This window comes from Eleutherodactylus coqui, chromosome 3 (genome assembly GCF_035609145.1).
Source record: "Eleutherodactylus coqui strain aEleCoq1 chromosome 3, aEleCoq1.hap1, whole genome shotgun sequence".
NCBI lineage: Eukaryota > Metazoa > Chordata > Amphibia > Anura > Eleutherodactylidae > Eleutherodactylus > Eleutherodactylus coqui.
Window position 1 is genome coordinate 186,843,408 of NC_089839.1, and position 20,763 is coordinate 186,864,170.

Sequence of the window (20,763 nt, forward strand, 5' to 3'; positions counted from 1 at the left end):
TATTTCATGAAAAAAAATGTACAGGAAAAACGCTAGTCTGCAGGGGCCCTTACTCCCATATGCTGGTGTTTTGCACCATCTGCCAATCAGTGACCATCCCTCACTCAGCACAGTGTGGACTCTGCGGCCGGTCTTCCTCCTCCTTTAGAGACTTTTGAGCTTGAACCATTCTGGCCTTTATATCTCACTTGGACCCACCTGACTCTGAGCACTGATCTTCCTAGCCCTCACCAGTCACTACTAGCCCCGGACCGCTTCCCAGCATGGGAATGCAGTCACACATGCAACTAACACTGGTCTCTATTACACAGAAAATGACATTTTACTTTCACACACAATAAGAATGACTCGGACAAGTATAGTAAGTTAAATAATATCAAATTTATTATAAATATATTCTGGTTGTTACCTCCCATCACTCACGGAGAGGGTACAGCAACACGCAGGACAGGAAAAACCCCCAGTGGAGGAAACCTGTAGGGAAACCATGGCTGCTGTACTGCCCTTCCTCCAGGCATACTAAGAGAGGTAACACTATAAGATGTGTGCAAGACGCAAGGACAGTGTGTGTGTGTATATGTACCTATATGAGTATGTGCCATGAATGTGTGATGGTCTTCATATGTCACACCTTCTTGATCTTCTTGCTGCTCCATAGTGATCATTCATCTTCCTTTATGGTTGATCTTCAAACTTACCCCTTGCATGAAGTGAAAGATGCATGGTCCTACAAAGCATGCATGGTGGAAGGCTGCTCCATGGGCCGTAGGTGTTGACCTGCTGCACATTCCTCCTCAACATGGGAAAAGCACGGCTGTGATGGATGGGCCTCTCTCTTCTCCATGCCCAGTGAAGAGGATCTACTGCCATGACCTAGAATCAAACAATACATGGATAACATTAGTATCACCGCAGAACCTTCATCACAGACTGAAGTCCTTTTATCATTTGTACTAACCTGCTCACAAGTGTCCTGGTCCACCAAAGCTCTGAATCCAATCCGGAGGAGCAACAGGTTGCGATCGTGGAGTATTTGTTGTCTCTTCTGCATCCAGGTGTATCCAAAGGCCCATTGGTAGATTTCATGACGAAAGCCGACTTCCTCTTCCATCTGGTTGGCTAAAAATCTAGTAAAAAAAAGTTAAACAAAATGATGAACTGCTACTTATTTCATTATTCATTTTAGATCTTTTCATCAGCATGTATATACATAACTGTTATAAAAGAAACTCACAGAGCTGCGAAGAAGTTCTTATGATATTCTTGGGTCTGCAGTCCGGCTCTGATGAAATAAACGAAGACCATCGCTAGGAGATACTAGTGGGAAGAGAAGGACAGTTAGAACTTTTTAGTGCCACCTGTTTTTCGTATTGAAGAGCCTTTCTGTATCCTGTCTACCCCCATAAATGTGTTACTGATTAAGATTGTGGACCCATTGGACCAACCAACCAGCCTGGCCTAGACCTGTCCTGGTGTGGTTGGCAGCTAGCTCCTGCAGTAAGAGTGACTGCTTCCAGGAAATGAGAGTCTGACCCTTGGTTGCAAAGGGAATGGGAAGACCCCTACCTACAAGCAAGGTGATTTCCCCAATAAGGGCAGCCCTGTGCTGGAACCTCAAGTCTATCCCTGATGGGGTATTGAATGCAGGGACTGGCAGCAGACAGACATGCATGCAGATGCAGGAAAGGACAAGGGCAAACCATAAAACAGGAATGGGAACTGACAGAAAACAAACGTACACACACGTATATTACCTTGTCGGAAATCCTCATACAGCTGTCTAAGGTAAGAAATGTCCGGATGTTTGGATCCTCTAGGAAAACAGGACAAATATCAATATTATGGGAAAATGGAGTCCACTGGCTGAACGGATCTGTTTTATGAAAGAACCAACAAATGGACCTCATTGAATATAATGGGGTCTGTTCAGTTTCTGTCTGTCTCTAGAATATATCAATGCAGTGGTACCTCGGGATGCGAGTGCCTCAGCTTGCGAGTTTTTTGACTTGCGAGCAGGCTCTCTCACGAATTTTTGCTCTGATTTAAGAGCGAAAACTTGGGTTACGAGGTCTAATACTCATAAGGTAAATTCAAAAATAGCAAAAAGCTGCTTGTGTGAGACAATCATGACTTTTATTAATTTAGTGCCTGTGTGTCAGAGCCAAACTGCAGGACGCGTTTTGGCCCGAAGTGGACCTTGGTCAGCTAACCTTTGCAATAGACATCACTTCCTTAAAAACCATGTACAATTAAAAGCATAGAAAGACAGCTGACATATAACTCTCACTGCGCCAATGTATTATGACTAAGATGTTATACAATATGATGCAGTATAAATCACCTGGGGGGTAGGAACAAAGGGGACATCAAATACAGAAATACATATAAATAGCTGTAATAATGGGTACTCAGATTGTAATAAATAAATTCATGACTATATAACACCATCAGAAACGAGTGCATAATGACAACAATTAATAATCAAATCAGGATAAAAAGCTTAGATATAAGATTGAATATATGATCTCATGTAATAGAAAAATCACCATAATGAAATATCTATATGATATAGCTGAAAAATAAAATTATCACAATACAGAAAAGAATATATAAAAACTAATAGTAAAAAGAATATGTATATATAAGTTTCCCTTCCTTTCTCTCTATATTCCCCCTATATTCAATACATATACAGGACATCTGATTCATAATTTAAGTCCTTTGGAAATCTGGTATTTACTGTTAATATCCCAAATGCCTCTCGTTTGAATACCTATTCTTGATTTACAAGATAATGATATCATTGAATGGCTGTGATTGGTTAACCCAGCGCTGGATTTAATTGGCTGATGCAGCGCTGAGTTAACCAATCAGAGCATTAGCTTGCTGGAGGCGGGGCATTCAAGCCACACATCCAGAAAGCAATGCTCTGTCGGCGTGGAAGAGGATGCGACAGCCTGCAGCAGCGCCGCAGACCATCGCAGATTGCCAGCGGTAGGTGTGTATTGATTTTGTTTTTACTTGTAGTTAGTTTCTCCATTGAAATGAATTGGAATGCCATCATTGCGGAACACATTAATGGCGCTTCAAATCATTTCAATAGGAAAAGTGCTTTGACATACGTGTTTTTTAGCTTAAGAGCTCCGTCCCGGAACGTATTAAACTGGTATGTCAAGGCACTACTGTATATGATGGTGTTCTGTAGACCTTGTCCAACACTAGAAGCATTGGAAGGAGTAATGTGTTTTACCAAGCACTCTGAAGAATGCGGCCATCTCGTCCTGCTGTAGGGACGAGATGGCCGCATTCCTCCTCTTCTGCGGGCGCTCTTGGACCTCTTCGTCGCACGGACTGCGCTCTCTCTTCCTCGTCCGGCCGCTGTCTTCTCCTCTTCCTGGGAAGCTGAAAGAGGAGGAAATATTATCATGATGATGTAGGGCTGCGGCTCCTCCTGAAGATTTATATACATTTATCATACTAGAGGCCGACACTATATGATACTGAATCCCCATCCCTCTGCCCGGTAAGGGGGCCTTTCCACGTTTTTTTAATGCTGCGATAAGGCTGTGTTTTTTTAATACGAATGTCAATGGGATTTTTTAATGTTAAAAACGCATCGCAAAAAAATAGCAAGTTTGTACTTTGTGATTTTTATGCGATGCATTTTTAACATTATAAAGTCCCATTGACATTCATATTAAAAAATGCAGCGTTAACGCAGCGCTAAAAGAACGGAAGTGGAAAGGTGCCCTAACTTACACTAAATGTATTATACATTTCACTACATGGGGATCATTACGGGGCTAAAACTGAAATAACGATGAATTAGTGTCTATTCTATCATGCTGACTCTTGTATGGCGTCCCTAATCCTTACCGGGGGAAGAGGAAAGGGAATATTCTGTAAGGATAAACACTTCAGAGGGAGGGAGTGGGAAAAAATTCCCTGACACTATAATAAACTTCATAGCTTACCTGGATCCCACGTCGTCTCTCCCAAACAGGTATCGCAGGAACTTGATGATGGCGTCCATAATCCTTAACAGCGGAAATGAAAATAAATTATTCTGTTAGCACCAACTATTCACAGATAAAAGGGCAGATTTATGAAACTGTCTGAAAGAAAAACTGTCTTAGTTGCCCCTAGCAACCAACCAAAGATCAGCTTCCATCTTACCATAGCAGAATACACAATGAAAGCTGCTCTGTGATTGGTTGCTATCGGCAACTAAGTCAGTCTTTCTTTTAGACAGTTTCCTAAATCTGCCCCTACATATCCACCATAACTAAAATGTGCGTCCCTATAGGCCCTGTCATTGCATTAGTATATGCCCTGTCCCTCCCTGTATAATAACTGACCACCATAATAAACTTCACAGCTATATTCATACAGTCACCCAAATATCTTCAGATTGATTCAGAACTATATAAAAACCTACATATTTATTTATTATTACCTAAATATCTTCATATTTATCATTCAGCCCCAAATCCCTATTATTATTTACAATCCCCTAAACTGCCCATATTTATACATTTTAGTTCCCCCATCTTCTGGTTAATCATATGGATCATTTCCAGTTTCCCACTAACACAGGTGGACAAACTCTCACTACTACAAATACATAAAGCAGTAATAACATTGGTCACATTTTGGCCTCTTACCTTTCTCGGCTGTCGGTTGGCGGTAAATCCTCCTTCTTGCTGATGATAAATCCTCCTTCTTGTTGGTGGTAAATCCGCCTTCTTGCTGATGATAAATCCTCCTTCTTCTTGGTGATAAATCCTCCTTCTTGCTGATGATAATCCGCGTCTCAATCGAAAGCACAAGTTTTGCAAATCGCTGTGAGAACAAAGGGAGCCGGTCTATTCTCTATAAAGAGCAATCGCTGACTGGCACCAACTGACGTTTTCCTTTGCGGTTTGAATCCAAATCCTGCGATTCTATTGGCTGCTGCTGGTGGCATGTACCATGATGGTTCAGACCACAGGTGATGTAAGGGGAAGCTGCACTCTTACCATCTCACCTTACATGGTCACAAATGTATTTTTTGGATGGTCCATATTTGTCACTAAGTGTCCATGGATGGTGCCAGGCTAGCAGTATTAAAGGGATGGCTCTGACATGGCAGGTTCACTTTCTCATATAACATCTGTCCCTCCATGCAGTTACTTCTAAGGACCTTGGGGCTTTGTGATACTTACAGTCAGGGTGCTTTAACCCCTTCAGCGGCGGGTTTCTTACCACCCTGTCAGACCCGCCAGGGCAGGTTTTTTAAATGGGCCAGGGATTTAATTTCAACTAATTTTCCAGTCGCATTCCAAGAGCCATAATGTTTTCATTTTTTCATTGACACGGCCATATGAGGGCTTGTTTTTTTAGAGAAGTTGTATTTTTTAATGGCATCATTTTGGGGTATATATCATGTATTGCATAACTTTTGTGAAAAAACATTTGTAGGGAGATTGGGGGAAAAAAAAGAAATTCTGCCATTTGTTTTTTGGATTTCAGTTTAGGCGTTCAGCGTGCAGAATAAATAGTGTGATAACATTATTCTCTGAGTCAGCACGATTCCAGCGATACCAAGTTTATACAGTTTTTTTATGTTTTGCTATTTTTGTACATTTAAAACCTTTTTTTTTCTTCAAGGTTTGCTTTTGTGTCGCCACATTCAGCCGTATTAAGTTTATTTCTGCATTACCAGAGCCCCAGAAGGCCTTGTATTTTACGGGATGAACTCTAGTCTTCATTTATCTAATTTTTGGGAACATGTAAAATTTTGATCGCTTTTTTTAGGGGCAAGATTAACAAAATCAGTAATTCTGGCATTTTTTTTTTTATTTTTCACTGCATTCTCTGAGCAGCATAAATAATATATTTACATAATTCTACAGGCCAGTACGATTATGCCAATACCAAATTGTAATAGTTTTTTTCATTTTTGCTACTTTTTCACACATTAAAAAAAGATTTTTTTTTTAACGCTGCATTCAAAGACCCCTAGCATTTTGGGTTTTTTTTATCAACAGAGCTGTGAAACGGTTTTTATTTTGCAGGATGAGTTGTACTTTTTATTAGTACCAGTTGTTGATCCGAGCAGCATTTTGATCACTTTCTATTCCGGTTTTTGTATGGTGAGATAGGCTAAATTAACTATTTTTGCCACGTGTTAATATTATTTTTTCCATGTCGTGCACCCTGCAGATTAAATAATGTGCTAACTTCCTTCTCTGGGTCATGACGAACGGAGGGATACCACATGTGTAATGTGTTTTTAAGTTTTAATCTTTTACAAAGTAAAAAGAGGAAGGTGGGGTTTTGGCATTTTTATTTTTTTACTTTTTTTTTAACTTTTTTAATTTTTTTTTTTTACATTTTTGTCCTTTTTATGGGACTTGCGTAATACTTAGAGATGAGCGAGCACCAAACTGCTCGGGTGCTCGTTGTTCGAGTCAAACTTTTCCTAATGTTCGAGAGTTCGTTTCGAGTAACGAACCCCATTGAAGTCAATGGGGGACTCGAGCATTTTTGTATGGAACCGATGCTCCGCATAGGTGATGACTTGTCAAACACCAGAAAACATCAGCAAGTCATGGAAACACCACAGTAATGGATAGGGAATGGCTGGGGCAGTATGCATGGCTGCATCTGAGGCTCCCAGGTCCCACTATTAAGCCAAAATGAGGGCAAGAGTCTGGCGTCACCCCCCTAATAATTTACTTTGGACAAACCCTCATTAGCAAGGCACACGCGCTGGCACATCTTAGCTAAGCACCACACTACCTGCAACCAAGGACAATCACTGCCAGCGGGTGACACCGCTGCCTCTTCTCCTGGGCTACATGCTGGCATTGCTGTCCAACCCTCCCGCACGACCCTGCATCCACAGCGCACACAAAAGTTTCCCTGCGCAGCGTTCAGCTGCCCTCATGCCACGCGCTCGCTTCATAGCCACACCACCCTCATGTCTATTTATAAGTGCGTACTGGATGAGGAGGAACTGGAGGCACACACTGCAGAGGGTTGGCAGGGCCAGGCAGCAATCCTCTTTGAAAGTGTGGGCGATAGCCCACAATGCTGTTGAGAATTGATGATAAATTGACGTACACACAATTCATTCTGTGTAGGTGTCAGATAGCTCAACACCGCAATGGGAAGTCTTTGAGTTCCTTGGGCTCACCTATGGCAGAATTTCACCCCGCCAAGGACCTTGGCCCACATTTGTACCCTAGTCAGTCAGTGTATTTGTGCCAGACCGGTAAAACACCGCAATGGGAAGTCTATGTGCACCCACAGCATAGGCGAGCCAAGGAACTTAAAGATGGTATTACTCATAAAGAAATTAGAGCGCCCAAACATGGCAGAGTTTCACCCCGCTAAGGATCTCGACCCAAATTTCTACCCTAGTCAGTCATTGTATTTGTGCCAGACCGGTAAAACACCCCAATGGGAAGTCTTTGTGCACCCACAGCATAGGCGAGCCCTAGGAACGTAAAGATGGTTTTACACATAAAGAAATCAGAGCGCCCAAACACGGCAGAGTTTCACCCCGCCAAGGACCTTGGCCAACATTTCTACACTAGTCAGTCACTGTATTTGTGCTACACAGGTAAAACACCGCTATGGGAAGTCTTTGTGCACCCACAGTAGGGCTGCAGCTACAAAGCTATACATTTGGCCCCACTGACATAAGGACATGACATATAATCTTTAAAAAGGTCTTGTTAGGTTGTGCTGCTGGGATCTGTTGTTCTACATGGGTTTCCAGGAGTGCAGCCCCACAGATTGATTAAGCTAGCTAGATGTGAATTTCTCCAGCCAACCAATCAGCACTAGTCTGCTGCTCCTATATACCAGCTCCTCTGCTAGAGGCTGCTAGGCTCATCGTACTCAAAGAGTGGTCATAAATGGCTGCACGTTCAAGTGGAAGAATGTATCAAGTGGAGTACCACAAGGCTCTGTCCTCGGCCCAGTGTTGTTCAACATTTTAAAAAATGATCTGGAGAAGGGAAATGATGGGAAACATCAAATTTGCCAATGACACAAACGTAAGAGGGATAGCTAAAACTAGGAAAGAGAGAGAGAGAGGATTCAAAAAGATCTAAAAAATCCTGAACAGTGGGCGGTGACTAACAGAATGGTATTTAACAAGGAGAAATGCAAAAGTCCTACAAGAAAAATGAAAAAAATGACATATATGGGATGAATTGGTCTAAGCAGCTGTACCTGTAAAACAGACTTGAGTATACTAATAGGCCATAGACTAAACATGAGTCAACAATGTGATGCAGTAGCCAAAAAAGCAAACACAATTCTGGGATGTATTAAGAGAAGCATAGAGTCTAGATCACGGAAGCTAATTATCCCCCACTACTCTTCCTTAGTCAGACCTCATCTGGAATACTGTGTCCAGTTCTGAGCACCCCACTTTAAAAAAGACAAAGACAAATTGGAACAAGTTCAGAGAAGAGTTACCTAGATGGTGAGCAGCCTGCAAATCATGTCCTATGAGGAATGGTTAAAGGATGTGGGAATATTTAGCTTGCAAAAAAGAATGCTGAGAGGAGACTTAATAGCTGTCTACAAAGATCAGAAGGGCTGTCACAGTGCAGAGGGATCAGCCCTATTTTAATGTACACAAGGAAGGAATAGAAGCAATAGGATGAAAATGAAAGAAATGAGACACAGATGAGATATTAGAAAAAACTTTCTGACAGTGAAGGTGATCAACGAGTGGAACAGGTTACCACAGGAGGTGATGAGTTCTCTTTCAATGGAGGGCTTCAAACAGAGGCTGGACAGACATCTATCTCGGATGATTTAGTGAATCCTGCACTGAACAGGGGGTTGGAGGAGATGACCCTGGATGTCCCATTCAACTTTACCATCCTATGATTCTGTTTGTTAAGTATTCTCAGTGTAAATAGCGTCATGCTCCTGCATGTCTATGCAGGGTGCCAGACATGAGGTGCGAACAGTCCTGTTCAGGGTGCATGGTGTGCTGTGTTGTATGCAAATCCCTGGCATGTTGGTGTGAACTGTGTTCAGTCCTGCTGTGCTTCATTTCTCATCTAGGTCTAGTTAGGTCCCTAGATTTCAGTGCGGGGGCCGTCATTGTCGGAACGATCACCCCACATGCAGCCAGGTTTCATGTGGAAGTTGTCTTGCTAGAGTAGGGACCCATGAGATAATGAGGACCCTTGAAGTGGGCTCGCAGGTTTAAGTATCTTGGCCAAAATACAAATCTATTTACATCTGTTTATTAGAGATGAGCGAGCATACTCGCCCGAGCTTGATGCTCGTTCGAGTATTAGGGTGCTCGAGATGCTCGTTACTCGAGACGAGCACCACACGGTGCTCGTCTCGATTAAACGAGCACTGACCATTGAATTCAATGGAGCCGGCAATACAGCCGGCTTCATTGAAAGCAATGGGCTGCCGGCTAGCGCGGGATGAATTTTCGGGAAGGGCTTAAAAATATAAGCCCTTACCTGAAAATCATCCTAAAATGTGTAAAAAGTTAAAAAAATATATACTCACCTTGTCCCGGCAGAACGATGTTAGCCCATTGAATTCAATGGAGCCGGCAATACAGCCGGCTCCATTGAAAGCAATGGGCTGCCGGCGATCGCACAATGAATTTTCGGGAAGGGCTTAAATATATAAGCCCTTCCCTGCAATTCATCCAGAAATGTGTAAAAATAAAAAATATATATATATACTCACCTGGTCCCGGCAGACGGAGTTCAGCTGTGGCCAGCTGGCAGTTCTCCTGAACTGCTCTGAACAGCTGTAAGTAGTATTCAGCAGCCGGGGATTTAAAATCCCCGCCTGCTGAATGAGCTGCCTCTAATTGGTCACAGCCTGAATGACAGCAGTTCAGCACCACAGTGCAGGGGACAGCAGGAGAAGACGCAGCTGTGCCGCGGCAGCTGAAGGGAGGTGAGTATCTATTTTTTTTGTTTTTTAAATCACTTTTAATTCATTTCCAGGGAATGGCTTATATGTAAAGCCCTTCCCTGAAAAAGAATTCAGGTGTGCCAGCGGACCATTGCCTGCAATGGAGTCGCCGGCAGCAGCAGCTCCATTGAAGAGAATGCCTGCATTTTTATTCTTTTTTACACTAAAATCTTTCTTTTTCAGGTAAGGGCTTATATTTTTAGGTCCTTCCCGAAAATTCATCCCACGCTCACTGGCAGCCCATTGCTTTCAATGGAGCTGGCTGTATTGCCGGCTCCATTGAATTCAATGGGCTAACATCGTTCTTCTCTGCCACAGCTGTTACAGCTGTGGCAGAGGAGAACGATCTTAGTGCTGACATAATTTTTTTTTTTTTATTCTTACACATTTTAGGATGATTTTCAGGTAAGGGCTTATATTTTTAAGCCCTTCCCGAAAATGTATCCCGCGCTCGCTGGCAGCCCATTGCTTTCAATGGAGCCGGCTGTATTGCCGACTCCATTGAATTTAATGGGCTAACATCTTTATTCTCTGCCACAGCTGTTGCAGCTGTGGCAGAGGAGAACAATCATTATGCTGACAGTGGGGGGGGTCTCACTCTTGCCACTATTGTGGCTTAATAGTGGGACCTCGGAGCCCGAAATGCAGCCCTGCATGTTGCTCCTCACCTGTCCTATCCATTTCTGTGTTTTTTACATGACTTTGGTGATTTGCTAAGATTTTCACAAATAAAAACCTCAGCGGAGCACCAGTCATATACAAAAATGCTCGAGTCGCCCATTGACTTCAATGGGGTTCATTACTCGAAACGAACTCTCGAGCATCACTGAAAGTTCGACTCGAGTAACGAGTACTCGAGCATTTTGGTGCTCGCTCATCTCTACTGTTTATGCATGCGGGTATGCTTGGTCATGTTTTGGGAGTTTGTCAGTCAGTGTGTGATGTGTGTCTGTGAGTTATGTGCGCTGTTTCCGAGTTCCACCAGAGTTTCACCAGTTCATGAGTGTGAATGACGTAAGAGGTCTTTTTCAATAAAAATCACATTTGGCTGGCCCTCATCAAAAATGTATCAGATAATAATCATTTTATCAAAAAGTGTCATAAAATAGGGGCTTATCTGTAGGGGGTGCAAAGATAGAAATGACATCTCGGCCCTGCCATCTGTGGTGATCAAAATTACGTCTCCCAACTGTCCTGGTGTCAGTGAGACAGTTCTGAATTTTTGGGACCGTCACAGAGGGTAGAAGACATGTCACAATTGCCCTTCCCTTGCCCACTGGTCACTGCTCCATGGCTGATGTATTCAATTCTATCCAGCAGTGAAAACTCTATGTAGATACAGAATGGTCACTCTGTAATAGAGGATAACATGATTCTTCCCCCTGCCTCTAGCTCTCAGAGTATAGTGTATCCGGTGCTGGATAGAGAAGTCATGTTATCCTCCACTACAGATTGGAGCGAACAACTATTCTGTATGAGTTGAGATTTTACTGTTGTTGGATGGAATATATGAACAGGGAACATTGGCCCGGCTGAGGGGGCAGAGCTATAAGACTGTGGGGCCACAAAGGAAATACTATAAGTAGTGAGGCCATATATGAAACACTATAAAAGGTAGGACACTATAAGAAGTAAGGCCATAGAGGAGTCTTATAAGCAAGCGGGACATAGAGAGTAAATTATAATTTTTAGGGGCCATAGAAGGAGCACTAGTATTATGAGTGCTTGCTGAGAGGTTCACTTGTGGTAACAGCAGGATTGGGATAGAGTGCAGCAGAAACAAGTCATCAAGGTGATCTGGGCCAAGAGATAAGAAAAACAAAACAACACAACCTCAATCATAGGAGATTCCACCTGTGATCATCGAGGTAACTGCATTGTTATCACTATCATTGTGCATATCTGCCTGTTATGTGATGATTGAATTATTGCATTATTTAGAGGTATATTAGAACTGCCACTATATCTAAGCCTGCCATGTTATAAAAGTTGTGGCTCAGTGCTGTGAAGGATTGCTATTACTGTGAAGGGGATCACTAAGGGGCACGATTACTATAAGGAGGTCACTAGGAGTATGGCTTAATGTAAAAGGGGTGTGGTCAACCATAAACAAATTTCTGTGGAGCATGTAGCATATCACATAAATTGTCAAACGTTTCTTTGTTTGAGATTGAGAGATATGCCAAAACGTCCCTCCCCAAAAAAGAAGAGACCTGCACATGGTAGATGGAGGCCCCGTTACATATTTTTTATTGGGGTCCAGGAGCTTCAGATTATTCTCCTGCACACTATGTATCACCATTGTGCATGTGACATGATAAATTGGGAAAAACACGTCTTGGCTGGTGTACTTTATGCCATGCTTATTTTAGCACATGGTTTTAATAAATTTGGCACATTACGTGATTCTTCTTAGCCATGCAGCTTTTTCTAAACACTTTTCAAAACTGTCAAGAAAGGTGTAAGTGCTATGTGAAGGACATAATTAATTTAACTCACAACACCTGACAAAATGAATGTGGTCTTTATAGCTATAAACGATTTGCTGCTGGTTACTTTATGTCTAACATATATATGATGTGTGATTAGTGTTAAGTGTTCTTTGTAAAATGAATGGAAAAAAACTAGTTAATTATAATAAATCATAATCTTATTAAAAGGGAGTGTCTGTTATAGACAATTTCGTTTTCTGTATTCCAGTGGTGCATTGTTCATTATAGGAAAATTCCCCATATGCACAATTCTCTTTCATCTTTATATACAAAAGTGAAAATGTGTTTGCATGCTTTTATATAGCTTCATAGAATCATAGAATGGCATAATGGTAGAGTTGGAAGGGACCCCCAGGGTCATCTGGTCCAACCCCCTGCTCAGTGCAGGATTCACTAAATCATCCCAGACAGATATTTGTCCAGCCTTTGATTGAACACTTCCATTGAAGGAGAACTCACCACCTCCCGTGGTAACCTGTTCCACTCATTGATCCCCCTCACTGTCTAATATCTAATTTGTGTCTCCTCCCTTTCAGTTTCATCCCATTGCTTCTAGTCTTTCCTTGTACAAATGAGAATAGGACTGATCCCTCTGCACTGTGACAGCCCTTCAGATATTTGTAGACAGCTGTTAAGTCTCCTCTCAGCCTTCTTTTTTGCAAGCTAAACATTCCCAGATCCTTTAACCCTTTCTCATAGGACATGATTTGCAGACCGCTCACCATCTTGGTAAGGCCCCCTGCACACGAGCGGAAATTCCGCGGCGGGATTTCCCGCAGAATTTCGGCCCGTAGAAGCTGCCATAGGATTGTGTTAGAAAACGTAATCCTATGCAGACGGCCGCGATTTGTCCGCGCAAAATCTCGCACAGGAAAACAAATGGCGGCATGCTCTATTTCTATTTCTATTTACGATCACTCAGCCAGTTGTGAATCCACCTAACAGTTGCCTCGTCAATCCCATATTGGTCATTTTTTCAATAACTATGGTATGAGCCTTGATGGATCTAAACCAAACTTGGTACACATACTTTCAGGATCCAACTTAAAATACTGGGGGGGGGAGGGGGGGGAGTTTTCAAATGTTTGTGGCTCATAGGAACCAATCACAGGGCTGTTTTCATTTTACTAGTGAGATGTAGGAAGAAAGTGGGTGGAGTGATCCCAAATAGATGCGTAATAGTGTTATTAGGGTTCAAATAGAAGGAAGAGATAGACCTTGCAAAGGTAGTTAAAAGAGGTGCTGCCAACCAGGTGGATGCCTCACCTAGGCGGGTGGGCATGGAGGCTTATGTGGGTCAGCAGAACGGAAAGAACCTGGTACTTAGCACAGCCTTGCAAAAAAAAAAAAAATCTTTATGACTATTCTCTATTGGTCAATGCTCTTCATTGATTTAATAAAACACCAGCAATAGATACATTTTGAGGCAGATAGCCTCTTCATCAGTACAGCTGGGATACAGGCTGAATGTCACAGTTAGATTTCGTTTGAATACAAAAAAACTGAAAAGTGGAAAGATATGGGGAGTAGTAATGATGAAAACAATAAATTAATGTCTTTTTTATACAGCAATCCATAGACGTAAAAATAATTCATGCTGAGAATAATTCATGTAAACCTAATAAAACACTTTTAGTTATGTTTTATCATATTCACAGGAATTATTTTCACGTCTATGGATTTCTGTACACAAGATATTATTTTTCACTTTAAAAGACGCATTTTCTTCCTCCCAAAGCGGGGAAAAAAGTCGCTGTGTCTTGTAAAGCAAATATGCAAAAATTTGTTGCATCGGCATTTGTTTGTACGATCGCCAGTTTAAATGCACGACTGCGCTAACTAAATTGCAGTCACGCAAACAAATGTGCGATCATTTACCAGTTTTCTCTCCTCCCCAATACCGCCCATACGTGCCCCTGATTGGCGGTGAGCGCCAGCGGGAACTGCTGCTGATTCCCCGCCTCCACCAATCGGCTTTTTCCCTTCCTCCTGCCGCTATGACACGGAGCTCTGCTGTTTCAGACCTCTGCTGCTTCTTCTGCTCCGTCACCCAGCACCATCCTCTTCACTGTCCCTGGGTGAGTTCAAAATATTTTTTCCCTATTTTTTTATCATCCGGTGTGTCCTATAAAGTGAAAAATACAGTAATTTATTCATATTAGTTTAATGTTTTCATCAAAGGCCTCTAAATAGTGAAGACATCAGAACAATGTCTTTTTGCTCATTCTACAAGACTTGTCTTGGTTTGGGCCAGTCTCCCACCACCCATTTGGCACAATCCAGTAAAAGTCCTGAGTATAAATACTTTTGTTTCTGGATAGGGTAATCCTGTCAGGTGGATTAAGACTAATCTAAGAACCGACCCCTTGATTGCTTTGTTGTGGAATAAACAATCTAATACCATTCTTGGATAGGAAGATTACTCCAAATTCTTTATACTCTCCAGACTGTCTGGTCCAAGAAATATAGAGTCACTAGGGATGCAAAGTTACACGCGAAAAATTCCAATTTCAGATCCAGCATGTCAAAGAAAAATGTGTGACAGCATCCATATGAAAAAAGGCTTGAAATGTATTCACATATCCTAAACAGAAATGCAACGTTTTGACCCCTGCCTGGGTCGTTGTCAAACTTTATCTATTCCATTGTATCGATCCTTTTCCATCAAACTAAGTAAATGTTCATTAGATTCATACTGAATGGTAAACACCCAAGACTTGCTCATAGACTCCTCATCCTAAAACAATACGTAGGTAGCTTTTAACTACCAACTTATCCAGTAGATCCAACTTATCCTGCAGATCCTTGTCAACAACTAAAATGTTAACCTCCCAAATGTCTCCACAGAGATACAGTAACTTTGATCCATAACAAGTCCCAGCTCTAGAGATAATACACTCCACCTTCTCGAATAGTCCTGAAATAATCAAGCCCGATATCCCAAGGACCTTTACTTGCCTCTCATAGATTCCTCAAAATCATCCTTGTACTAGGACCTTATCTCCAGTCATGCCATTACTAAAATGCTATTACATCTCAACACACCTCCTCCAGAAACAAAAGTCTGCAGTCTCCTTCTGCCTATAGCTCTCTCAGAAGCTATCCTTATAGTGAAAGCACTCCTTCCCCACCATTTAATTACTAAATTGTTACCACATTTTTCATGGGTTCAGTAAACCTTCTTGGCTTAAAACTTTCCTCCTGCTTCCATCATTGCTGATGAAATAGCTCTCTAAAATTTACCAAGGTCTTCTACTATGAGAAGGACCTCACGAGCATTGGAAAAGAATCAGTGGACCTCCTTCTCCAAAGAGGACACTAGACGCATCCTTAAACGTTTACGGTGCATGGTTTTTCAAGATGTAAGAGAATCCAAAATTCATTTAGGTTACTATCCAGATGGTACAGGACACCTGCATTCCTACATAAAATAAACCTGTTGATATAGCACTCATATCACTAATTGCTCCATAACTGGTGGGACTATCTGAAGTTACTGGTGGGAAATCAGTGATGCAAAACATTTGCCAGGCAAAGCTTACACTTGCCCCTGCCCATGCCCTGCTATGAGCAGCCTTGCAAGCCTTCAGACCATCAAGAGATAACCTGGCCACCCAATTTCTGATATGCACTAAGTCATAACATGCCATAGCCATCCACAATCCCAAAATGGACATGCAAGATGGATTCTATGTACAGGATGGAAGAATTTACGAGGTGGAAATTGAGAACCAATGGAAAAGTCCATGAAAATTTGGAAGCCATAGTTAGACTTTAGAGAGAACAACCATTACTCTCATGTTACATTCCCACTGCTCCAGAACTGATGTTCCAGTGGTCCTGCCAGTCCTTGTTTATTTTCCCCATCAGTGACGTGCCATACATCCATGTGACTGCTGCAGCCAATCCCTGGACTTTGGGCCCTTCTACACTGAACGATTATTGTTCAGATTCTCACTGGATTGTGCATATCTGAACAATAGTTGGTCAGTGTAAACGCTGCCAGTGACTGAACAGCGAATGATAATTTGTTCACTTATCGTTCAGTTTTTGTAGGCCCTAAACTCATACGATTGTCAGCCTGTGTGAACAGTAAGTTGTTCATCTATGCACAGCTGTCTATGTAGGTACCCTGAACGGTCACTACAAAATGGTAATCTTGTTCTGCGAAAATAGGATAGAAATAATTTGTGTTTTAAGCGGTTTTACATATTATGATGGTGTAATATCCTGCTGTATGGGCTAAAGTAATGTATATCTTGAAGCTGGTGGCTGGAAGATCCTAGAGCTCAGTTCACAGGGTTAGAGTAGTCGCTATGATTCAGCATTACTCAGTGTTTGTCCAGTCTCTCAACGAATCAAATTTATGTTGCTGGGAAGTCCCAAAAGTTTATTAAAGTTACTGTTGAGTTCCAGAAGCTTCAGAAGAGAGCACACTAGGTGTAGTAACAAGTGCAGACAGCTGGTTTGGGATTCAACCTCACTCATCTACAGCCTTATTCTTGGGTCTGAGGAAGGTGCCAAGTACAATGTTACATGATTCTTCCCAAGGGCCCAGTAAAAAACCTGGATAAGCAGGATGGGATTTCTAAGCAAAGGTACTTCCAGCCACCATCTCTGGATTTGGATGATGGGAATGTTGACTATACTGAACATCACCCTGTACTTAACTGGATGCTCAATAAAAGTGAGTTGCTTTTCTATTAACCCCTTCCTGACTGCTGGAGAGCTTTTCCACTGGGGACCTATATTACACTATACCAGAACATCATCCCCAGGAGCAGAGACCACCCTGTAACATCTAGTCTCAAACTATTTCACTGTGGTGTATCCGGGTTGGAGAAGGACATTGCCACCGTGATACTAGCTCCCCTCTCTGGCATACTACACCTATTTACTGTGAATAGTGGCGGGTGGAAGCAATCTCCAGCCCAGTCCGCGTCTATTCACTGAATGATTATCTCTCCTATGGGAAAGCACAGTCGTGGTAATCGCTGGAAGGACTGTAGGGTGCTTAAGCATTGGATGATCATCCCATCTATAAGGTTCCCTAGAGGTGATGCAAGCATGTATGGCATGAGAATGCTGAGGCTGGTGTTTGCCTGCAGTGGTAACATGGATTTATTGCACATCATCACTGCAAAAAAATAAACAAAGACTGGCGGGGATCCCCAGAGCGTCACTCCCCCCCCCCCCCCCCCCCCCCCCCGATGTTGACTTCATTTCTTAAACTCCTGGAAAATGCCTTTAATAGAAATGGAATTTGGAAATAAGATCTCCATATCAAAGGGCCCCGTAAATAAGACATTAGATAAGAAAGCAGCACACAAGGGTAAAAACTGACTTTTTGTTTAACCCTGTCTTTGCCAGTGGAAAAAGACCTAGAAAATACGATGAGTCTGTTGTGCAAGGAGGGGCTGCCTCACCAACTTATTTCCCTATGCTCCTGGGCCTGCTGTGCCTGATCATAAATCCAGCACTGGAAAATGTTATCCAATGAAAAATGGATACAGCATTATCTTTATGATATACATCAGCTTAGTATATCTGCCATCCAACGAGGATGTTTTTATACAAATTGCCATGCATTGTGTTTCAGATAACATTGTATTGTAGGTTGTACGAGTCCCTGATTCCACTTAGTTCAGCTAACTTTTGGAAATGTGGAGCAGGATGTGGGAAGGTTTCAGCACAGTAAGATTCTTGAATCAGAGAGTTCAGGAGGTGCCGGTTAGTGCGACCCCTAAAAGTATACAAGGCCTCGAATGAACTTCCGAATGTGGTGGACCTCACAAGAGCTGAAGAATGCAAATGGTTGTTTCCAATCCTATTCCATTTCCGATGTGAAAAGCTGAATGCAGACACAGTTGATAAATTTGAACAGATTCACTTGCAAAAAGTGAAATTTTAATATAACATAGAGATGATAACAATAGCAAGACATTCAGTAATTATACAATCTCAAAGGAGTTTTATTGGATAAGAAAAAGTTACCTGCTTTCTTGCAGAAATAGTGCCCCACCTGTCCTTTGGCTGTGTTTGGTATTGCAGTTCAGTTTTATTACAGTGAATAAGGCTTAGCTGCATTACCATGTACAACCTGTGGACGGACGTAGCACAGTGTTGGGAAGAGAGTAGATTCAGGATGCAGCAGATGGGGTAACCAAAACATACAATATTTATTCAAAAATAAAGGAATGAAAGTGAACAAAGTTATGATGGCAATTGGGCGGGTTACCATTAATCTTAAAATGGCTCATTGCTAACTATTAGAGATGAGCGAGCATACTCGTCCGAGCTTGATACTCGTTCGAGTATTAGCGTGTTCGAGATGCTCGTTACTCGTGACGAGTACCACGCGGTGTTCGAGTTACTTTCACTTTCATCTCTGAGACATTTGCGCGCTTTTCTGGCCAATAGAAAGACATGGAAGGCATTACAACTTCCTCCTGTGACGTTCCAGCCCTATACCACCCCTCTGCAGTGAGTGGCTGGGGAGATCAGGTGTCACCCGAGTATATAAATCGGCCCCTCCCGCGGCTCGCCACAGATGCATTCTGACAGAGATCAGGGAAAGTGCTGCTGATGCTGTAGCTGCTATAGGGAGAGTGTTAGGTGTTATTTTAGTCTTCAAGAACCCCAACGGTCCTTCTTAGGGCCTTCTTGGGGCTGTAGTGCAGACGTCCTTTTGGGCGTCCGTGCTGCCTCCTGCTATTGCTCTCCTCAGCACTGCTCATCTCAGTCCAGGAGTTCTGACTCCTGATGCTCTTTCCAATCTCTCTTCAGGCAACAGCTCCTCTTAGACCATTGCACCCCTACCGACAGAGGTCTCAGCAGTATCTCTGCCTACTCTAACAGTCCCTGCACTTCTCCTGTGGCACGGCAAAGAATTGCCCTTTTATTTGGGAAACCTCAGGCAATTGATCAGTGTCTTTAGCCATGCTCAGTTACAGTATTTTGGCGCATCTCATGGTTTATTTCCATATTAACAGTTTAACCTTTAGGGCAGACCCTTATAGTATGCTAATTAATCATCCTCAAACAATCCAATGGATGGTTCCACTGCCCGACTCATCTCCCATTTATATGCTCAATCATTCCCATCATGCTGTTGATTAACATCTCCAGCTTCCCTGTGCTAAAGAGACGCCATGTGTTCTTGAAAGACAGCTTCAGTACTATACTTCCAGCTTCAGCACATCCACAGTTACATTGGTTTGTCTCTCCAAAGCCTCAATAACGTCACACAGCTGTGCCAAAGCCAGAAGTTCAATGCCAGCACAGTCTTTCAGGAATCCATGGTGCCTCCAAGTCAGAGGAGCTGGAGTTGTCAATTATCAACATGAGGAGTGTGATTGAGCGTATGGATCTGGAGAATCTGAACGAGTTTGGAAGTGTAACTGACCATTGAATGATTTGATGGTGAGTTGTACAGAAGTGTCATGCAAGCTGAAATGAACTGTGGATCCACGTCAGATTTCAAGTCAAAACCTGCATCAATGGTGTGGATTTTGACAGGGTTTTTGATGTGGTGATGTTGTGGATTTTGTTGCAGAATTTTCCACTGCGGAAAATCTGCAGCATTTCTGTTATGTGTGAACATATCCTAAAAGAGAGTCTTAGATAATTCCTTGAAATAATAATAGACAGATCCCAAATTGTACCCCTGCTAGGGTTCCCAGCGTTCATTTGTTATCTTTAGGGCAATTTGGTAGTAAGTGTTCAATTTCCCTACAGTGCCACCACAGGAGAAATAAAGAATTACACAGTGCCTGTTTAAATGAATGAGATATCTACACAAAGAAGGTCAAGACAGGACCTGCACATCGAGGGACACTCTTTGTAACCTCTCTCCGCTCTCGCCAAGAGATGATGATCATGCTCACAGAAACCCTTCTATCAACTTAGAATTACCTAATAGGACAGAGGTCCCCAATTTTTTAGACTTTGTAAGCTACCTTCAACTTTGATGGTTGGTCAAAACCACTTTCAGGTCAAATATGTTAAAGGGGTATTCCCGTCTATGAATTTTATGGCATATGCACAGGATATGCCACCACTGGGACTGCACTTATCTTAAGTTGTGAGCCCGACCACATCTGTACTGGCTGTATGTGTAACCCAAGAGTTACAAAAAGAGACAAGTGGGCTGTCTTAGTTAGCTATTCTGTTTCTGCATCTCCTGGGTTATGGAAACAGTGTTGCTCACTGTGCTATACTGTTTCCGTAACTTCCAATCACTTCTTGGAGTTATGGAAATAGCATAGTGCAGATTGCTCAGCTGTTTACATAATCCTGCCCACCCTGGCTG

General features: G+C 42.4%; 1 protein-coding gene across 1 annotated transcript in view; it reads right to left on the reverse strand.

Annotated features, from left to right (window-relative positions):
* Positions 1-362: 362 nt before the first annotated feature.
* LOC136620217 (speedy protein 1-A-like) overlaps positions 363-20,763 on the reverse strand; it is a 44,365-nt gene continuing 23,964 nt past the window's right edge. Inside the window, exons 2-9 of the mRNA XM_066594923.1 lie at positions 4,665-4,842; positions 3,975-4,037; positions 3,314-3,402; positions 3,251-3,281; positions 1,755-1,813; positions 1,235-1,317; positions 959-1,127; positions 363-873 (exon numbers count right to left, since the gene is read on the reverse strand). Of these exons, the coding sequence (XP_066451020.1) occupies positions 676-873; positions 959-1,127; positions 1,235-1,317; positions 1,755-1,813; positions 3,251-3,281; positions 3,314-3,402; positions 3,975-4,037; positions 4,665-4,842 (870 nt within the window). The 3' untranslated portion in view covers positions 363-675. The remainder of the gene's footprint in view (positions 874-958; positions 1,128-1,234; positions 1,318-1,754; positions 1,814-3,250; positions 3,282-3,313; positions 3,403-3,974; positions 4,038-4,664; positions 4,843-20,763) is intronic.